A 20,236-nucleotide genomic window follows, 5' to 3' on the forward strand; every position below is an offset into this window, starting at 1 on the left:
ATTCACTTTGTATCTTTTCTTTATGTATTTTGTTTCTTCTTCTTCTTCGGTTTCTGAGAGAAAGTGAGTGAGTGTTGAGAGATTTGAGAGAGGTTTGGGTTAGAATTTCTGATGTTGATAACTTGAATTATTTTTGGGGTTTAAGGGTAATGGTGGCTTGCCTTAACTGTTTAGGGTTGCTCCACCTCCTTCTTGCTCTGAGTGTGCTTCTTTTTATAGTGAAAATATTAGGGTTTGGTTTGATTTCTGATAAGGCAAAGCAAAGGGGATAAAAGAGGGTAATGAAATTGTTGTTGCCAAACAATGTTTTCTCCAATGTGTGTTGGCTTCTGAAAAGCAATTGCCCTTGTACTTTGAATGTTTTTCTTGTCTTGTTTTTGACTGATGTGGATTTACTGCGGTGAAAAAGTAAATAGGTGAATTTATGGTTTTTTGTGTTTTTGTGAATTGTGCTTTGAACATTGCTAATGTGGAACGTTAGGGATTGATATTGTTGCATTGATTTTGCTGTGAACTGATGCAGGTTGGCTCATGTTTTTGTGTTGAAAGATGGAATTGTTTGTTGTAGCTTTGTTCTTTGACTCATCTCATGGTGCATTGACCTTGCTTGTTGCAACTTTGATGATGGAATGATATTGTTTTGATGGGCTGCTTTCCCATAACTTATGGTCCATAGTGTGAGGGAATGAACCTGTTGCAGATGATATTGCAGTTGATATGGCCAGGTGACTATGGTGGTCCATTGTTTCTTTTGCCTTCTTTGGTATGTAATAATAATTATACCATTTCTCTCTATTTTTGAAATGAAATATGTTAGTTAGTTGTAGAAGTAGTTAAATCTGTTACTTGTAGGCTAAGGAATGCTATACTGTAGTTGGTCCATCGTAACTTATGCTGCAAGTAACATAGTTTGTATATAAGTGAAGCTTGTATTCGTTTCTTCTTCAATGAGAATTCACCATTCTCTCAATAAATATCTCTTTTGGAGCATTATAATCTGAATTATTTGATTAATTATGTGATATAGGTGATAGGATTATGGGTGACTGGGGCCTTAAATGCAGTGCTAACGTCAGAACATCAAACTGAAATGCGACGCTATCTCTTTAATCACCAGAACAAAGATGGAGGGTGGGGACTGCATATAGAAGGTCCCAGCATAATGTTTGGCACAGCTATGATCTATGTAGCATTGAGATTACTCGGAGAAGACATCGACGGTGGAGATGGATCCATCGAAATAGCAAGAAAATGGATTCTTAATCGTGGCGGTGCCACTTCTATTCCTTCATGGGGAAAAATATGGCTTTCAGTAATGCTCTATCATTATTCATTAATCAAATGCTACCTGCATCCACCTTATGAATTACAATGAATCAAAATATTCAGGCATTATTGTTATATCTATAGGTACTTGGCGTATACGAATGGAGCGGAGTGAAACCAATCCCTCCAGAAATATGGCTTCTTCCCTACTTTGTTCCTTTCCATCCAGGCAAGAATCTTGTCATTCATTATATCATATATGTACTATATCTATACTATTTAACTATATGCTATTACTCTAGCAGGAAAAATGTGGTGTCACACTCGAGTTGTATATCTACCGATGTCGTATTTATACGGTAGACGATTTGTTGGACCTTTCAGTGCCATTGTTTTATCTGTCTTGGTCCTGTTAATAAGGTATAGTTAATTATATATCATTAATTACCAATGTAATGATAAATATGAAAAATACTAACAAACAAGAATACTTGTAAAAACATATACAGGTACTAAACATGATTTGTTGTTGGTTGGAGAATCCCAATTCTGAGGCATTTAAGTATCACATTTCAAGAATCAAAGATTATCTATGGCTGGCTGAGGATGGAATGAAAATGCAGGGATATAATGGTTCTCAATGTTGGGATGTTGCTTTATCTGTTCAAGCTATTTTGGCTACTAAACTTGATGATGAATACGGTTCGATGCTTAAGAAAGCTAATAATTTTATAACACACTCACAGGTAATATTGTTGTATTTTCAGTAAAAGTTCTTAACCTTAAGAAAGTAACTAAGATAAACATATGAAAATAAAGTATTTTGTTTTTGAAGGTGACAATGAACAGGTCCGGCGATAGTAATAGCTGGTATCGCCACATTTCGAAAGGTGGTTGGCCTTTCTCAACTCAAGACAATGGTTGGTCTGTATCAGATTGTACTGCAGAAGGCTTGAAGGTCACACAAACCTATATTTCAATCACCTAAACTCTTTTGATTTAAATTTGAGAGAACCACATATGTTTTCTCTATGGTATTTTCAGGCAGCCATTTTGTTGTCAAACCTGTCATTTGAGACTGTTGGGAATGCAATGGAAACCGAACAGTTCCGCGATGCGGTCAATTTTATTTTATCCCTGCAGGTATATGTTTGGATTAGGATGGAGTAATTAAAAACTCTAAACAATTTAAATACTTTCAGGAATAAAAAGAATGGTTTTGTTAAAATTTAATTAGAACTTCAACAGTTCAACCACATGGCTTAATCATTTTGGTCCTCCACATTAAATATATTCCAGAATAGAAATGGTGGATTTGCATCCTATGAGCTCACAAGATCATATGCATGGCTGGAGGTACAGTTGATTACTTTCTCTAGTTACTTTAGATTCAATTCTTAAATGATTTGACACTTTATTCGTTTCTGTCACAGAAACTATATCCAACTGAAACATTTGAAGATATCGCCATTGATTATCAGTATGTACCTCACATTGACACATTTTCTTGTAATGTTTTCTATGTCGTTTGAATTTGTAAAAAATGAGTCTGTTATAGGTATGTAGAATGCAGATCAGCAGCGATTCAAAGTCTCACCTTATTCACTCAAGGATATCCGCGGCACAGGAAGGTGGAAATAGAGACCTGCATTGCCAAGGCTGCAGACTTCATTGAAAGCATACAGCTAGCCGATGGCTCATGGTTTGGTTTGGTTTGCTTTACTAGTCCAAGAACTTAATTACTCGACAAAAACGGTTTCGAAATGATTTTAGTTAATGAACAAAATTATAGGTATGGATCATGGGGAGTATGCTTTACATATGGGACATGGTTTGGAATAAGTGGGCTTATAGGTGCAGGTAAGAGGTACAAAGACAGCAAAAGCATTAGAAAGGCGTGCGAGTTTTTGCTTTCGAAACAACACAAGATTTCTGGTGGATGGGGTGAGAGCTATCTTTCATGCCAATACAAGGTATACACAAACCTGGAAGGAGATAAGTCTCATGTAGTGAACACTGCTTGGGCTATGTTGGCACTAATTGAAGCAGGCCAGGTAACATGAAACTAATTGAGCTAAATGCTGAGATTTGTTTACAACTAAGAGCGTTATCGATATTTTATGGTATAGGCGGAAAGAGATCCCGCTCCGTTGCATCGTGCGGCCAAGGTTTTGATCAATTCACAAATGGAAAACGGGGAGTTTCCTCAACAGGTAACAATGAACATCTGTTGCTATGCAGTAGACATGTAGTGCATACTGATGAGAGATAGCTGATAAGATACATGTTTTGTGCAGGAAATAATGGGAAACTTCAACAAGAATTGTACTATAAATTACTCAGCATACAGAAACATTTTTCCTATATGGGCTCTTGGTGAATATCGAAGTCGGGTACTGCTTTGTCTCGACAAAAAGTCGAGAGCAACTGCATAATAGAAATAAGGTAAAGAAACAAATGTCTATATTGTTTTACTTGTTATTCACTTGCATGGTCTCTTATGTTTAACTAATCTCTACCCTTTCAGCTACACAAGTGCCAGCAAAACAAAAGGACAGTAAGAGCTGCGAAGTTTATGTTGAATAAAACACTATTGTGAAATGTAAATTTCAATTTAATTGATGTGATACAAATTAGTAAGCTTTACCCAGAGCAACATTGGTTATCATGCTTCAAGCAGGGACAAAGTGGTTCAAGGTGAAAATATAACAAATATAACAAATTATAACAAAAGAAACAATGGACCATAAGCTATGGACCCTGTTGGATGTTTGAAGGTATCAGTTGATATTGCAGTTGAGCCGAATGCAGCATTACCATATCCTAGCGATGATTCGGACGCAACAACGGTGCACGAAGCAGTAGGTTCGTTTGTTGCATGGCCGACAAACCTCATATGCGTAGGATATGAGGTATGCTTAAAACTTATGTTAACTTTAATGTGTATATTCAAAGTTTAAAATTTATGCTTAAAATTTTACTTACATATTTTCCTTGGTTATGTTAAATAGACTCCCACAAAATCCAAATCAAAAGATAATGCGATTCCACGGCATACCGAGTCCACGGTTTCAAGAAAAGAGGTAATATACAATTATATGACATATATTCATGGAAGTTGTTACATTCTTAATTTGATCTAACTATTTATATGACATGTAGCTTCAAGAAAATGAGGTTAGCAATGCCTCCGCACAACAAAAAAAGGAGGTTAGCAACGCCTCCGCACGGGTAAAAAGTTCTGGTGCTAAGAAGACCGTAGCTATCCCAACGAGATATCCAAACCTCAAGGAGGGGCGCCAACTCCATTACATGGATTAAAGTGGCGGTATATTTTTAATTACCACATTTTTTATTATATTAGTGATGACACTTGATAAAACTTAGGATTTATAATCCATATTTTTTTTTTCATATGTAGTGTCCCCAACAACGTAATCAAATAGATTGCGGGTATTTCATGTTGAGGTTTATGCGAGATACTCTTGCTTTGGGCCGATTAAAGATTCCCACCGATGTATGTATTTCTAACTTATGAGTTATTTTTATATTTACACATATCTCATATAATTAAATAGTTGGAATTAATTCAAAATATGTTATATTATTATGTAGTACTTTGATGAATTCAAGTGTGCATTTTATACAAAGGATCAAGTGGACGAAATCAAAGAGGAGTGGTGTCAATTCATGATAAAGCTCAATGTTTGTTCATAAATTTGTGTAATTAATGTGTACATTTGTAGTATATGTTATGACTTGTAAATGTGTACATAAATTTGTATATATTTTGATACATTTAAGGCAAAATTGGTTTGAATTGGTATATATATATATTTGTTAGCCAAAAATTGGTAGAAAAAAGGCCAAAATGGCATATATAAAATGTGATAATTGTCTGTCAAAATCTGGTTGAAAACAGGTAGAAATTCTGGTTTATAAACCTGGAAAAAATGTGGTTTAAAACAAAAGCTTCAAAAAATTTCGTATACCTTAGACAGCGCTTTTGTAAAAAGCGCTGTCTAAGGGGGGGATTAGAAAGCGCTTTAGGCAAAAGCGCTGTCTAAGGGGGGGGCTTAGACAGTGCTTTTTGAAAAGCGCTGTCTAAGGTATACCTAAAAAAATTAAAATAGGAGGGTCTTAGAAAGCGCTTTTGGCCAAAGCGCTGTCTAAGGGGGTGGGGCTTAGACAGCGCTTTTCAAAAGCGCTGTCTAAGGTATACCTAAAAAATTTAAAATAAGAGGGTCTCATAAAGCGCTTTTGGCCAAAGCGCTGTCTAAGGGGGGGGGGGCTTAGACAGCGCTTTTAAGATTTAAAAAAACGCTGTCTAAACCTTTAGCAGCGGAGGTTTAGACAGCGCTTTAAAGCGCTGTCTAAGGCTAAAAAAAGCGCTGTCTAAGGTCTTGTTTGTTGTAGTGCTTGAAGTCTTTACAAAGAGCTTCCACCATATTATTGTCTAAATCAGATCCATTATCAGTAATGATCTGACTTTGCACACCATAACGGCATATAATCTGATTCTTGACAAACCTTCCTACAACTTGCTTGGTTACATTTGCATACGATGCCTCTTCAACCCACTTTGTGAAGTAGTCAATAGCCACCAAAATGAAAAGATGTCCATTCGAAGCTTTGGGCTCAATCATGCCAATCATATCAATTCCCCACATGGAGAAGGGCCATGGAGAGGAAATCACATTCAACAGTGTCGGAGGAACATGAATTTTGTCTGCATAAATTTGACACTTATGGCATTTCTTCACAAACTTGCAGCAATCAGATTCCATTGTCAACCAATGCTAACCTGCTCTCAACATCTTCTTTTGCATAGCATGTCCATTGGAATGAGTACCAACGGAACCTTCATGGAATTCAGTCATCAATAAGTCTACTTTGTGTCTATCAACGCATCTGAGCAAAACCATATCGAAATTTCTCATGTAAAGCACATCACCATTCAGGTAGAAGTTTCCATCTAATCTTCTCAAAGACTTCTTATCTTTCAAAGATGCCCCAGACGGGTAAATCTGACTTTGGAGGAAACATTTGATATCAAAATACCATGGCTTCTCATCTTTAACTTCTTTGACAGCAAACATATGAGTCGGCCTATCAAGATGCATCATAGTCAAATTGGGAACTTCATTCCAAAACTTCACCACAATCATGGAAGCCAACGTTGCAAGAGCATATGCCATCCGATTTTCGTCTCGAGGGATATGATGAAACATAACCTTCGTAAAGAAAGGTGAAATCCTCCTCGCATAATCTCTATATGGTATTAAACCGGATTGATTCGTCTCCCATTCACCTTTGATATGATTCACAACCAAAGTTGAATCCCCATAATGCATGCTTCATACTCAGCCATATTGTTTGTACATTTGAAAGTTAATCTAGATGTAAACAGAAAATGAGTTCCTTGAGGAGTAATAATCACCGCCCCAATTCCATTACTGTAGCACCTCAAATTTGCACCCCTAATTCATGCATTCATTTCATTTTTTAGGTCATTAACATTGCATTAACATTGCATAGTACCTTGCATTTCATCAGTCAAAGATTGACACCAAGGGATTCATTTGAGCAAAAGACCAGGCATTTCCATGAGATAAAGGCCCTATGGTTGTTCTAGAGAGCTCACATGAATCAAGTTTCATTTTGAAGCAACTTGACCAAGTGTTAGAGGCTCAGAGTCCACAGTGCAGTTTCAGGTCATCTGGGCCCCATAAAAGTCAACTGCAAGTCAACTGAGGGCTAGGAGATGGAGAAATGGTTTGAGGCACTTCATTCATGTCCAAAAGAGGTTTATTCAACATGTCAAACTCATACCTTGAAGATTTTGAAGCCAGATCAAAAGTTTCCCAAAATGGAAAGTGACCTGTAATTTCAAGTTTCCAAAAATGGCAAGTTTTTGGACCAACTTCAACTTAATTTTCCAAAATCAAGGAAGCTTCAAATGAAATTTTGTTCAACACGAAAGTTGAATATCTTTCTCTCCCATTTCCAAAAAGTCCAAGATCATGAGCATTTGATGAATGGTTGAGAAGATATGATCAAATCATTGCCAAGTGTGCTTGGAACTTCAAAAGGGCATAACTTTTGACTCATAACTCCAAATTGAGTGCTCCTTTTTGCATAATTCTTCTCATGACATGAACTTTCCAAATCCATCAAGGAACTGCATGAAATTTTGTCATATAATCATTTGCTTATTCATGTGATTTTTGGAGGGAAAATCATGAATTCAAAATTGGTGCATCATATGGACTTTTTAACCATTCCAACATGTTCATAGGAGGATTTTAAGTGAAATTGCATGGCCATTGTTACTGTTCACGTGGGATTGCATGCATGGGGTGAAAAAACCAAATTTTACATAACACCTCTTTTCTCATTAAAATTTAATTGGCCAAGCCTAAGCATGATTAGGAAATGGATTAACATTGTCATACGGTGAACTGGACTTTTTTGTGGTTTTAATCGCAATGTCGCGGTTAGCAAGAGTCGCCACCGACTTTTCTTTTATCCAATAAGGAAAGGTGGAAAAGAACAGGAAAAACCTTAATTTAGATTTTGGGTTCGGGAGGTACATTATACAAAGGGAAGGTGTTAGCACCCTTTGTATCCATGGTTATCCATGGGCTCTTAATTTGCTCGATCACTTATATTATTTTTAAAAAAAGTGTTTGTGAATTGTTTAGAAAAATTGTTTTGAAAAGAGAATTTAACTTTGTAATGATTCTTGTATGAATGTATACAAAGTGATTATCTCGTTTAGTTTTGAAAATTGTTTAGAAAAATATAACTCGGTAATGATTCTAGTATGAATGTATACCAAGTGGTGATTTTCTGAAGGTATTTTGAAAGGTGTGAGGTGTGAAAAAATGTTTTAGGTTGTGAGCCAGCAATTAAGAGTTATACCGACCCAAGGTCTTTATGAGTATTTCCTATCCTTATGAGGGTAAAACTGTTCTTATTATTGAGAAATAAGTAGTTTTATCCTTTGGATGTAAAAGGGTCATCGTAGGGTCATCGATTGGTCATTGAAGGCAACCGTTATGAGGATACCTTAGCATTCGAAGGGACTATCATCTTTTAACCGTAGGCAACATCGGAGGGTCATCGAGGGACAAAGTTGTATATTCGAAGGCAACATCCGAGGGACTATAATTTATTTTATGATGATTTAACCGAAGGGTCTTTGCTAAGGGTATCCCCACGTTCGCGGGACATGACCGTAATATCGTAATCGTAAGGCAACAAAGAGAGGTCCAAGATCACTTATTCAAAGGCAAAGTGTTACAATTAATTATATAATTAGGATGAAACTCCATATTAAAATTATTAAAAATAATATATTAAAAAATTAATACATTAGAAATTAATACATTAAAAATTAATTTAGGGTGAAACTCCACAAGGGTATCCCACAAATAAAGTGGAATACCTAGCCAATAACCTTTTCCTGGGATATGTGAACCTTTACGAAACTCAAAAAAAGAAACATGTCAGAACACCAAATCAGGGTGCAATCGAAGATTACACCGGAGAAATATCACAACAATAAATAGGATAGGATGAATAATGCATGGCTATGATAAAAACATAAAAAAAAAAAACAGAATAGGCCACGGATTTTGAATTTGAAAACAGCCCCACGTTAGGAACTTTGAATTTTATGGCATTTTATCACAGGAATAACATGATCAAACATTCAGGGTATTCAGGCATATTTAGATTCCCATACGAAAGCAAATTATATATCAACATTTAGTCATGATACATTATATATGTAGATATGGCCAATTGAAAGTATAAACAATAGAGATACGCAAACCTGTTTGCCAATTCAAGGTTGAAGGGATTGACCACTTGTAGTATCGGAATAAGTTAGGCAGCGGGAATTGGACGGCGATGGCTTCGGTGCAGATGGGCTGCCTTCAGGGTTTCTTTACTCTGAATTCTCCGGGTAGGCAGGGTTCCTATGCCAAAGTTTCTATCCGTCCTTCTCTGTTCTCTCTCTTTCTTTTTCCTCAAGGTTTTGTTCCAAGAAAACCTCAGAGTGTTTTGCTTCTCTTCCTTCTTTCTCCAGTGAATCTCCCAGTGTAAACTCTAAGTGTAACTCCCCTACTGAAACTTCAGTATTTATAGACTAATTTCGTGGGTAATGGGCTTGGAATGAGGGAGACCCAAGTCCAAAATAATTTGTTATATTTTATTTATTTATTTATTTTATTTATTTAATTAATTAATTAATTAATTAATTAAAAAAAAATTTTTTTCTTTTTTTTTTTTCCTTTTTTTTTTTTTTTTTTTTTCGTTTTTTTTTTCGTTTTTTTTTTCGTTTTTTTTTTTTTTTTTTTTTTTTTTTTAGAAAAAATGATGGGTAATTTTTGGGGTATGACAGCTGCCCCTGTTCAATATTCTTGAACCGAGAGAGTTAGGATGGCGTGTATGCCATTCGTGGTCTGGAGGTGGAAGATTATTGAACACTAGAATGCCCCAAAAATTTGCACTTGAGAATCGACAGTTGGTCTTGATGGAGATGGGCTTAAAGATGCCATCTGGGAGGTTTGATGACGAAAGCTTCAGATCGCGCCGTATATTAGGCCAATTTGAAGACATGGGTGCCACACTGGGTCGTACGTTAGACCGTATAATGAGTCATCCATTAGGCTGCCGACTTCGCTGGGGAGTCGGAGTGTGTCATATGCTGTTGGGGATAAAGGATCAGAATGGACCATACGCTAGATCGTATCTGAGTTGCAGAATGAGCCGTACGTTAGGCTGAATCTGATGACGAAAGGGGTAGTCGTACGTTAGACTACACTTCAGAAATGTACCGTATGTTAGGTAGCATCTGAGGGGATGGACATCCGAACGGGTCGTACGTTAGACCGTCGCAGAATGAGTCGTCTGTTAGGCCGCATCTGATGATGAAAGCGGTAGTCGTACGCCAGACTACACTTCAGAAATGTACCGTACGTTAGGTAGCATCTGAGGGTTGTAAGATCCAAACGGGTCGTACGTTAGACCGCGTTGGGGTTGTTGAAGTTCAGAATGGATCGTACGTTAGATCGTATCCGAGTTGTAGAATGAGCCGTCCGTTAGGCTGCATCTGAAAAAGAAAGTAGTCGTACGCTAGACTACACCCTGAATGTACCGTACGCTAGGCAGCATCTGAGGATTTGAAGGTCCCAATGGGTCGTACGTTAGACCGCATTGGAGTTGCTGAAGAAGTCATATGTCGGGCTGAATCAGAATGAACCGTACGTTAGGCTGTATCTGATAACCTGTATATGTTGTACTTGCAATAAATGTCTGGGATGGGCTTAAAGATGCCATCGTTAGGAGGATATCGAAGTGTTGTCAGAATGAATGTTCCCATGAACTGTATTTGAAATATGTATCTGAATCTTGAATGTGATTGATAAAGGTGTCTGTCTGAATCAACCTTTTATTTTGACTATATCAGGAGGATAAATAACCTGCAAAGAAAAAGTTAGCTTCATGCTATGTCATGATGCATGAGATGTTTCGTGTTATGCTAAAATAAATGTGAATGTTGTATGCATGCGTATGCTGTGAAAGGATGTAATGAATGAGTTATGCGTATGAGAAGTTCTGCTTGGGGACTCTACTGGGGAAAATAAATCCCCATCTACTGATTTGAGACATTTGTGTCGATGACCCTTTCTCGGCTGGGGATGCTTGATTTCTGTCTGATGGTGGAAATATTCAACAGAGCCTGGCTGGGGATGGATGAGATGATCAATCTGTCTGGTGACGCCGACCTCTGTTGGGGAGTAACTGGCTGTGCCTGGGGATACTGCCATTTTCTGAGGAGAAAAAAAAAGGCTTGCTGGGGAAGAGAATTGGTAGCGGATTCATTGGAAGCATGATTAGACCTTTTCCTTGATCCTGAAGTCTTGTAGTAATTGCTATTGCTATTCTATGCATGTATTTTGGTAAACATTGGTCATATTCAAATGCATATATTAATTCAAATTAAATCAATGGACGTTTACGCAAACAAAACAGAAAAAGAAAAAACAAAAGCATCTTTTGAAAGAAGGTTGTATTGATTTTGAAAGGAGGCCTATAAACAGGCAATTTGTGTACAAGGAGACAGAAATCCTAGTAAGAGGAAATTGTCGAAAACAAAGAGAAAGCTATGTGGAAGAAGTCCTATTGATTTTAAGCCTACTACTGTCATTATGTCTTCGAGCATCTCATCCCTTGCTGTCGGATAGAAGTGATTGGCTTGGTCAGTCCCTCGAACTTGGATGAAAGTTGACTGAGAACGGGACATAGTCATACGCTTTAATCCCTAATTTTTGCCTGGACCGCCTTTTCAGGTTTTCAGTCCACCAGGATACCCTTTTTTGCCCAAGCCGCCTTTTCAGGTTTTCGACTTGCCGGGTGTACATTTTTTTTTATATATCCCTAATTTTTGCCCGAACCCTTTTGGTTCGCCGGGATGCCCTTACTTTTGCCTAGATACGTCGATCTAGCGGGTCTCTTTTATGCGTAGTATTTTTTAACTATGTCCGCGTTCACGGGATGTGGGAAGTCTTCACCATCCATTGTAGCGAGTATCATGGCTCCACCTGAGAATACCTTCTTAACTACAAATGGCCCTTCGTATGTGGGAGTCCATTTGCCTCTGGGGTCAATTTGTGGTAGGATGATGCGTTTGATTACCAAGTCGCCAATTTGATACACTTGTCTCTTGACCTTTTTGTTGAATGCCCTGGTCATGCGCTTCTGATATATCTGCCCGTGACATACAGCCGCAAGTCTCTTCTCATCCATCAAATTTATCTGATCGAGTCGAGTCTGAATCCATTCGTCCTCGTCTAAGCCCGCCTCTTTCATGATTCTTAGAGAGGGAATCTGAACTTCCACTAGTAAGATGGCTTCCATTCCATAGACTAAAGAGAACGGAGTTGCCCCTGTCGTAGTGCGCACTGAAGTGCGATAACCGTAAAGAGTAAAGGGTAACATCTCATGCCAGTCTTTGTATGTTACTGTCATTTCTTGCATGACCTTCTTGATATTGTTAGCAGTCCCCACGGCGCCGTTCATCTTTGGCCGGTACGGAGAAGAGTTATGGTGTTTTATTTTGAACTGCGTGCAGAGTTCAGTAATCATCTTGTTGTTCAAATTAGTACCATTGTCAGTGATAACTCTTTCAGGAGACAGCAGGTTTCTCAAATAGGTATTTGATAGAATCCATCTTAGAAGTCAATAAGGTGGTATGATTCAACATATACTGTCTTAGTCGGCGAGCAGCCCAGGCCAAAGCACAGCAAGCTTTCTCGGGCTGTGAGTATCTTGTTTCACAGTCGGTACCTTTTGCTAAGGCAGTATATGGCATGCTCTTTTCGACCAGACTCGTCATGTTGCCCCAACACACCTCATTGAATTTTCTAACACGGTCAAATACGTAATTAAAGGTCTTCCTTCAACTGGTGGCATCGGAACTGGAGGTTCTTGGCGATATTTCCTGATTTTGTCATAAGCTTCTTGGCATTCATCATTCCATACCATCTCTTGATTTTGTCTCAGTAATTTGAAGATGGGTTTGCAGGTAGCAGTCAAGTGTGGAATGAATCGGGCAATGTAATTCGAGTGCCCCAAGAAACCTCTGACTTCTTTCTTGTTTATTTCAGTACCCAGATTTACAATTTCAATTGATTCCTCATGCGGCTGTATAGTCTTTTCTTCTTGCAGTAGTCGGGCAAGTTCTCCAGGGACTTCACAATCTTCCTCGCTTCCATCCTCGGCTTGGTAGATCGGATTTTCAAAGTCATAATGAACAGTAGCAGAGTCATTACCAACAGGATCCAGAGTGGATATGGATCGGCAAATTGTTACGTGAGTGTGTGCAAGAAACATAGCTTGTTTGAAAAATGACAGGAAAGATAAAGAGCGCAATATTTGAATGCAAAAAGTCCATTGATCTATTGAATATGAATATGCTTATGAAAATGACAAACCCCTAACAAATTAGCCATTGTGCCTCGGGCATAGACACAATGCTTTAAGAAGTTTGATTGTAAAAGAAAATTAAAATTTGCAATTCTAAATAAACAATAACAATTACTCCTGACTAAAGGAAATCGGGATAATGTCTTCAGTCTTCCAATTGTTGAGTCCGTCACCAATTGTTGGGAAAATCCAGCTATCCAAGTCGCAATCACTATCAGCATCTTCCATAGCATTAATCTGATTTTTGACTATCTTTCCAGAGTTAAACCCCAGGCCAGCTTTATCAGACTTGTACGGTACATTGATCAATTGACCCCAACCAGCACGATCACCATTTTCAATCGCGGCTTGAGCATCTTTCAGAGAGATCATGACAGGGGGAGCACGAACAACCTTGGGCACAAGGGGAGTTGGCTTAAGGACAGGACTGGGTGGAGGAACCACTTCAAATGACTGAGAAGGAGTCTCAAAGAATTCACCATCCATCTCGACGTATTTGAAGGCTTGCACACTACTGACAATATACTCTTCTTCTCCACATACAGTGACAACCATGCCTGCTATTGGATACTTCAGCTTTTGATGAAGCGACGAAGCTACCGCACCTGCCCCATGGATCCAAGGGCGCCCCAACAAGCAGGAGTAGGCGGGACGAATGTCCATCACGTGAAAGGTAGTGTTGAAGACTTGAGGTCCTATCTTGATAGGGAGAACCATAACACTCTTCGCACCATCGTAAGCACGCACCACAACATCACTAGGTTTCAGTTCAATGCCTTTGTAGTCAAATTTATCGAGTACAGCTTTCGGGAGCATATTCAAGGAAGAGCCGTTGTCGATCAACACGTGAGCCAGGGTGATCCCCTCACACTCGATGGAGATATGCAGAGCTTTATTGTGATTCTTTCCTGCTGGCGTCAGGTCAGCATCGGAAAAGCCTAGGCCATTGTCAACAGTCAAATTAGCAACATAATGTTCGAATTGATCGACGGATGTTTCTTGAGGCACATGAGCGGTCTTCAAGAATTTCATCAATGCATTGGCATGGGATTCAGAGGATAACAACAAGGACAACATTGAGATTTTAGACGGAGTATGCCCCAATTGTTCCACTACATCAAAATCGCTCTTACGGATGATTTTCAGCCTCTCTTCCATTTCCTGTTTGGCAACATCTTCAGAAGTAACTTCGACCGATGTCTCTGACTGAGGAGGATTGACTGGTCTTTTTCCTCGAATTTCGGGAGCGAGAGGTGAGATTTCTGGGGAGTAGATCCTTCCACTTCGAGTAACTTTACTAGCCCCACAATATCATTAGGATTAGCAGAACTACCAACTTGCTTTATGCCATGGATGTAAACGTCGCCTCCATAGTTCCACGGAATAGCTTTGCTGGAGGAATATGGCACGGGGCCAAGTGCGGTAATAATCAGGGGAGCCACTTTGGGCTCAGCGGTAATCTTCACAGGCACTCTAGTAGCGGTAATCTTCACTGGAGCTTTGGACCTAGCAATCACAGATACCTCTTCAATAGAGTTGTCCACCTTAGGAACCCTTTCAAATAGAATTGTACGATCATCCATCAGCCGTTGAATGCCGTTCTTCAACTTCAAACAATCATTGGGTCGGAGTACACAGAGATCGCAATCTTCAGCACAACCTGGAAATAAACCAGCTTGCAATAAATTCTTCTTAACGATCAGGAGAGGAGATGCTAAATCAGCAACGTCAGTAATGTGAGAATTGTCGTCCACAACATTAACATTCTGGTCATGATTAGGCATAGGTGCTGTGATGACATTGGGGGTCGCCGGAGGATCAAATTCAATTTCTCCAGCGTCGATCATATCCTGAATCTTGTTCTTCAACAACCAGCAATCATTCGTATCATGCCCGGGGCTATCGGAGTGATAGGCACACCTGGCGTTGGGATTATAACGAGGAGAAGTAGTGTTGGGATTTGCAGGAGGGCCTCTGAGGGTAATCAAATTGTCCTTTAACATACTCTGCAGTGCTTGGGTTAAAGTCATATTGATCTTGGTAAACTGTCTTCTCGACCTGTCTTGTCTGTGTTGGAAGTTCTGAGATGGCGGTGCGGCAATTGGAACTGCCCCAACAGTATGGTCACGATTCTTCTTGTTATGCTTCCTCTCACTGTACACAGCATTTGATTCATTCTTTTCCTGATAGGACTTTTTGGTGCTTGCAGAAGTAGCTGCCTGTATCTTTCCACTTCGAATGCCGCTTTCAACCCGTTCACCTGTCAAGATAAGTTCAGTGAAACCTGACGAGGAACTTCCCAGTAGATGGCTGTAGAATGGGCCAGTCAGTGTACCCATGAACATGTCCACTAACTCTCGATCAGTCATAGGGGGTTTGACTCTGCCAGCCAAATCTCTCCACTTTTGAGCCTATTCTTTGAAACTTTCTTTAGAGCCCATAGTCATATTTTGTAGCTGTAGCCGAGTAGGCGCTAACTCAGAATTATACTGGTAGTGCTTGTAGAAAGCTGTTGCTAAATCAGTCCATGTGCGGATGTTAGAGCTCTCAAGCTGATAATACCACTCTAACTGTGTGCCAGACAGACTCTCTTGGAAGAAATGGATCCACAGTTTCTTATCAGTAGTGTGCGGCTGAATCTTTCTCACATAAGCCCTTAGATGCATCTGAGGACAAGAGGCACCATCATACTTAGTGAAAATGGGAACCTTGAATTTGCGGGGAATGACCACATCAGAGACCAGACCCAAGTTTTCGAAATCCAGACCGGGCACTTTCTGCCCCTCCATAGCTAGCATACGTTCTTCCAGCAACTTGTACTTATCATCCTTCGGAGAGTACTGTTCATGTTCATAATCTTCGTCGTCGTCCTCAGAATTGACGAGATTAGGATTCTCATCTTCCGAATCATTCTCGGTCTCTTCTTCTGAATCCTTCGGAATTCTAATCTTGACTCCTGTAACCTGTCCCTTAAGCCTTCTCCCCGGGTTGATGTAACCCACAGGTTTCTGGTCCTTCTTCTTCTCCATCAAAAGAGCTTTCAGTTCTTCCTGCCCCTTAGATAAGCTCAGCATCATTTCCTGGAATTGAGCATTCTGGGCCTGGAGATCTTTGACAGTTTGTTCGAGAGCCATTGTTCAATCTGTTTGAATCTGCTGGAATCTGTTTGATTGGAAAATCGTGAGAACACTGATCCTTTAGAATACCTGTTATGCGATGCAATGCAATGTATGAAATGTTTTCAAGGACTTTCGGGATTTAACTTTGCATAAACTACCAAAAAGAGCTTTTTTTTTTTTTTTCTTTTGTTTTTGCTTTTGTTTTTGTTTTTTTTTTTTTTTTTTTTAGCAGAGTTAAATCCCTAAATCCTTGAAATGGTTAGTACAATGCCATGATGTTATGATGTTATGTTGTTATGATGTCATGTTGTTAGATAAATAACAAGCACAAGCAAGTCACACAACAATCATTCCTAGGTTTTAAGGCTTGCGTGAGTTCCATAGGTAAATACCCTCCCCACTGAAGTTTGGTTGGTTCAACCTGTCTTAGAATAGTAACCGGGTTCTAGAAGGATCTCAAATCATTGACCTTTCCTTAAGTCCACTTCAGTGCAACACCAAGTGGTTGACCGAAGCTTCCCTAAAGTCCAATCTCAAAGAGTGTAGTATCGAGTCTCAACCAACTCCAGTCGGAACCGAAGCCAGTTATCTCACTACTTTCTAATGGCCAGGATGAGTCAATTAGGGTTCTAAAGGTCTGGTTAATGCTTTTATGACACCACGCGAATGCCAAATATTTCCTCAACTAACATGAGGAACATCAGGACATCCAAAGTGCCACATTAACCGTAGCCATCATTTTGACCATTCCAGTATACGCCGGACAGTCGCGATGATCTCTTGCTACTTACCTAAGGTACACTAGATCCGGGTGTAGGATCTTTCACTCAAGCATAACATACCCAAGCAATCCCTTAAAAATAAATCAGACAAATTGAATAAGTGATCTTGTTTTTAAGGTAACCTCTCTTTTTAAATATTTAGGATCCCCAGTGGAGTCGCCAGTTCTGTCATACGGTGAACTGGACTTTTTTGTGGTTTTAATCGCAATGTCGCGGTTAGCAAGAGTCGCCACCGACTTTTCTTTTATCCAATAAGGAAAGGTGGAAAAGAACAGGAAAAACCTTAATTTAGATTTTGGGTTCGGGAGGTACATTATACAAAGGGAAGGTGTTAGCACCCTTTGTATCCATGGTTATCCATGGGCTCTTAATTGCTCGATCACTTATATTATTTTTAAAAAAAGTGTTTGTGAATTGTTTAGAAAAATTGTTTTGAAAAGAGAATTTAACTTTGTAATGATTCTTGTATGAATGTATACAAAGTGATTATCTCGTTTAGTTTTGAAAATTGTTTAGAAAAATATAACTCGGTAATGATTCTAGTATGAATGTATACCAAGTGGTGATTTTCTGAAGGTATTTTGAAAGGTGTGAGGTGTGAAAAAATGTTTTAGGTTGTGAGCCAGCAATTAAGAGTTATACCGACCCAAGGTCTTTATGAGTATTTCCTATCCTTATGAGGGTAAAACTGTCCTTATTATTGAGAAATAAGTAGTTTTATCCTTTGGATGTAAAAGGGTCATCGTAGGGTCATCGATTGGTCATTGAAGGCAACCGTTATGAGGATACCTTAGCATTCGAAGGGACTATCATCTTTTAACCGTAGGCAACATCGGAGGGTCATCGAGGGACAAAGTTGTATATTCGAAGGCAACATCCGAGGGACTATAATTTATTTTATGATGATTTAACCGAAGGGTCTTTGCTAAGGGTATCCCCACGTTCGCGGGACATGACCGTAATATCGTAATCGTAAGGCAACAAAGAGAGGTCCAAGATCACTTATTCAAAGGCAAAGTGTTACAATTAATTATATAATTAGGATGAAACTCCACATTAAAATTATTAAAAATAATATATTAAAAAATTAATACATTAGAAATTAATACATTAAAAATTAATTTAGGGTGAAACTCCACAAGGGTATCCCACAAATAAAGTGGAATACCTAGCCAATAACCTTTTCCTGGGATATGTGAACCTTTACGAAACTCAAAAAAAGAAACATGTCAGAACACCAAATCAGGGTGCAATCGAAGATTACACCGGAGAAATATCACAACAATAAATAGGATAGGATGAATAATGCATGGCTATGATAAAAACATAAAAAAAAAAAAAACAGAATAGGCCACGGATTTTGAATTTGAAAACAGCCCCACGTTAGGAACTTTGAATTTTATGGCATTTTATCACAGGAATAACATGATCAAACATTCAGGGTATTCAGGCATATTTAGATTCCCATACGAAAGCAAATTATATATCAACATTTAATCATGATACATTATATATGTAGATATGGCCAATTGAAAGTATAAACAATAGAGATACGCAAACCTGTTTGCCAATTCAAGGTTGAAGGGATTGACCACTTGTAGTATCGGAATAAGTTAGGCAGCGGGAATTGGACGGCGATGGCTTCGGTGCAGATGGGCTGCCTTCAGGGTTTCTTTACTCTGAATTCTCCGGGTAGGCAGGGTTCCTATGCCAAAGTTTCTATCCGTCCTTCTCTGTTCTCTCTCTTTCTTTTTCCTCAAGGTTTTGTTCCAAGGAAACCTCAGAGTGTTTTGCTTCTCTTCCTTCTTTCTCCAGTGAATCTCCCAGTGTAAACTCCAAGTGTAACTCCCCTACTGAAACTTCAGTATTTATAGACTAATTTCGTGGGTAATGGGCTTGGAATGAGGGAGACCCAAGTCCAAAATAATTTGTTATATTTTATTTATTTATTTATTTTAATTATTTAATTAATTGATTAATTAATTAATTAAAAAAAAAAAAATTTCTTTTTTTTTTTCCTTTTTTTTTTTTTCTTTTTTTTTTCGTTTTTTTTTTTCGTTTTTTTTTTCGTTTTTTTTTTTTTTTTTTTTTTTTTTTAGAATAAATGATGGGTAATTTTTGGGGTATGACAAACATGTCATATAAATAGCTAATCATAACAGAATTTTCAGGATTTCATAATTCTAGATCTAGATTGAAAATTTCCCTCCAAAATTTCTCTTCTTCCAAATTCAAAAATTCTTCAAAGAACACTTGATTTTTATTGCATATTCTGGATTCTTGATCATCATTTGGTACAGATCAAGCCTTGATTTGCAGAAATTGGTGAAGAATCAAGCAATTCCAATCATGAACATAGACATGGAGTTTTGAAGATCTAACTAGATCCAAGCCATTCCAAGGGTTGATTTGTGCTTCAGAGGTGTTAACAAGGTTGATAGAAGAGGTTTGGATGCTGCTGGACACTTGAATCTACCACTGCCATTGTTGAAGCTTCAAGAAGGTGCAAATTTCGAATCTCTTAATTATCTCTTTTATGCACATAGAGTTGTAGAGTTTTGCTTGCTGATTCCGCTGATATAAAGAACATGGAAAATGGCGCAATATTGAGGAAGATACGTGAGATTAAAGTTTGAATAATCATTTGGTTTTCTCTTCGATTTGTATGATTTATAAGGATTTAGACCAAAATAATTGTGGATTTGGATTGTGCATGTCATGAGCTTTCATTTGGTGTATTGGTTGATGAATTCTGCAAAAAAATCTATCGCGTGTTACTGTTCAGCCACCGTCTTCATGAAGAAGACGGTGGTTTCCGCCGTATGTGAATAGTTCTGCCTCCGTCTGCTAACCCTAGAGCAAAACGGCGCCGTTTTGCCAGCGAGCGCTCCCTCCCTTCGATTCCAGCCGAGCGCGCTTCTTGCATTTTTTGTTTTAATTCCTCTTGGCCCAAAACGACGTAGTTTTAAGCCATGTTCATTATTATTTCATGAATTTTTTCAATTTTTATTTCATTTTCTCCATGAACTTCAAAAAACCATAAAAAATAGAATAATAATCCAATTAATTCCA

The 20,236-nt window shown here is 38.5% G+C and overlaps 1 protein-coding gene across 1 annotated transcript; it reads left to right on the forward strand.

Annotated features, from left to right (window-relative positions):
* Window positions 1–1,075: 1,075 nt before the first annotated feature.
* On the forward strand, window positions 1,076–3,711 carry LOC127122750 (cycloartenol synthase). Its single transcript, XM_051053040.1, has 12 exons — window positions 1,076–1,312; window positions 1,411–1,495; window positions 1,572–1,672; window positions 1,776–2,012; window positions 2,102–2,224; window positions 2,311–2,409; window positions 2,566–2,622; window positions 2,700–2,746; window positions 2,825–2,968; window positions 3,059–3,320; window positions 3,396–3,479; window positions 3,564–3,711. The coding sequence occupies exons 1-12, from the start codon at window positions 1,091–1,093 to the stop codon at window positions 3,699–3,701; spliced, it is 1,599 nt and encodes a 532-aa protein (XP_050908997.1). The 5' UTR covers window positions 1,076–1,090; the 3' UTR covers window positions 3,702–3,711.
* Window positions 3,712–20,236: the final 16,525 nt, after the last annotated feature.

Source organism: Lathyrus oleraceus, chromosome 2 (genome assembly GCF_024323335.1).
Source record: "Lathyrus oleraceus cultivar Zhongwan6 chromosome 2, CAAS_Psat_ZW6_1.0, whole genome shotgun sequence".
NCBI classification, from domain to species: domain Eukaryota; kingdom Viridiplantae; phylum Streptophyta; class Magnoliopsida; order Fabales; family Fabaceae; genus Lathyrus; species Lathyrus oleraceus.

What these genes read in the sequence shown, in the direction of transcription:
- LOC127122750 (XM_051053040.1), top strand. Translation starts at nt 1,091, where the DNA reads ATGCGACGCTATCTCTTTAATCACCAGAACAAAGATGGAGGGTGGGGA. An exon ending in GTACTGCAGAAGGCTTGAAG is followed by an intron (nt 2,225 to 2,310) that starts GTCACACAAACC and finishes TGGTATTTTCAG; the next exon opens with GCAGCCATTTTGTTGTCAAA. An exon ending in GATCATATGCATGGCTGGAG is followed by an intron (nt 2,623 to 2,699) that starts GTACAGTTGATT and finishes TTTCTGTCACAG; the next exon opens with AAACTATATCCAACTGAAAC.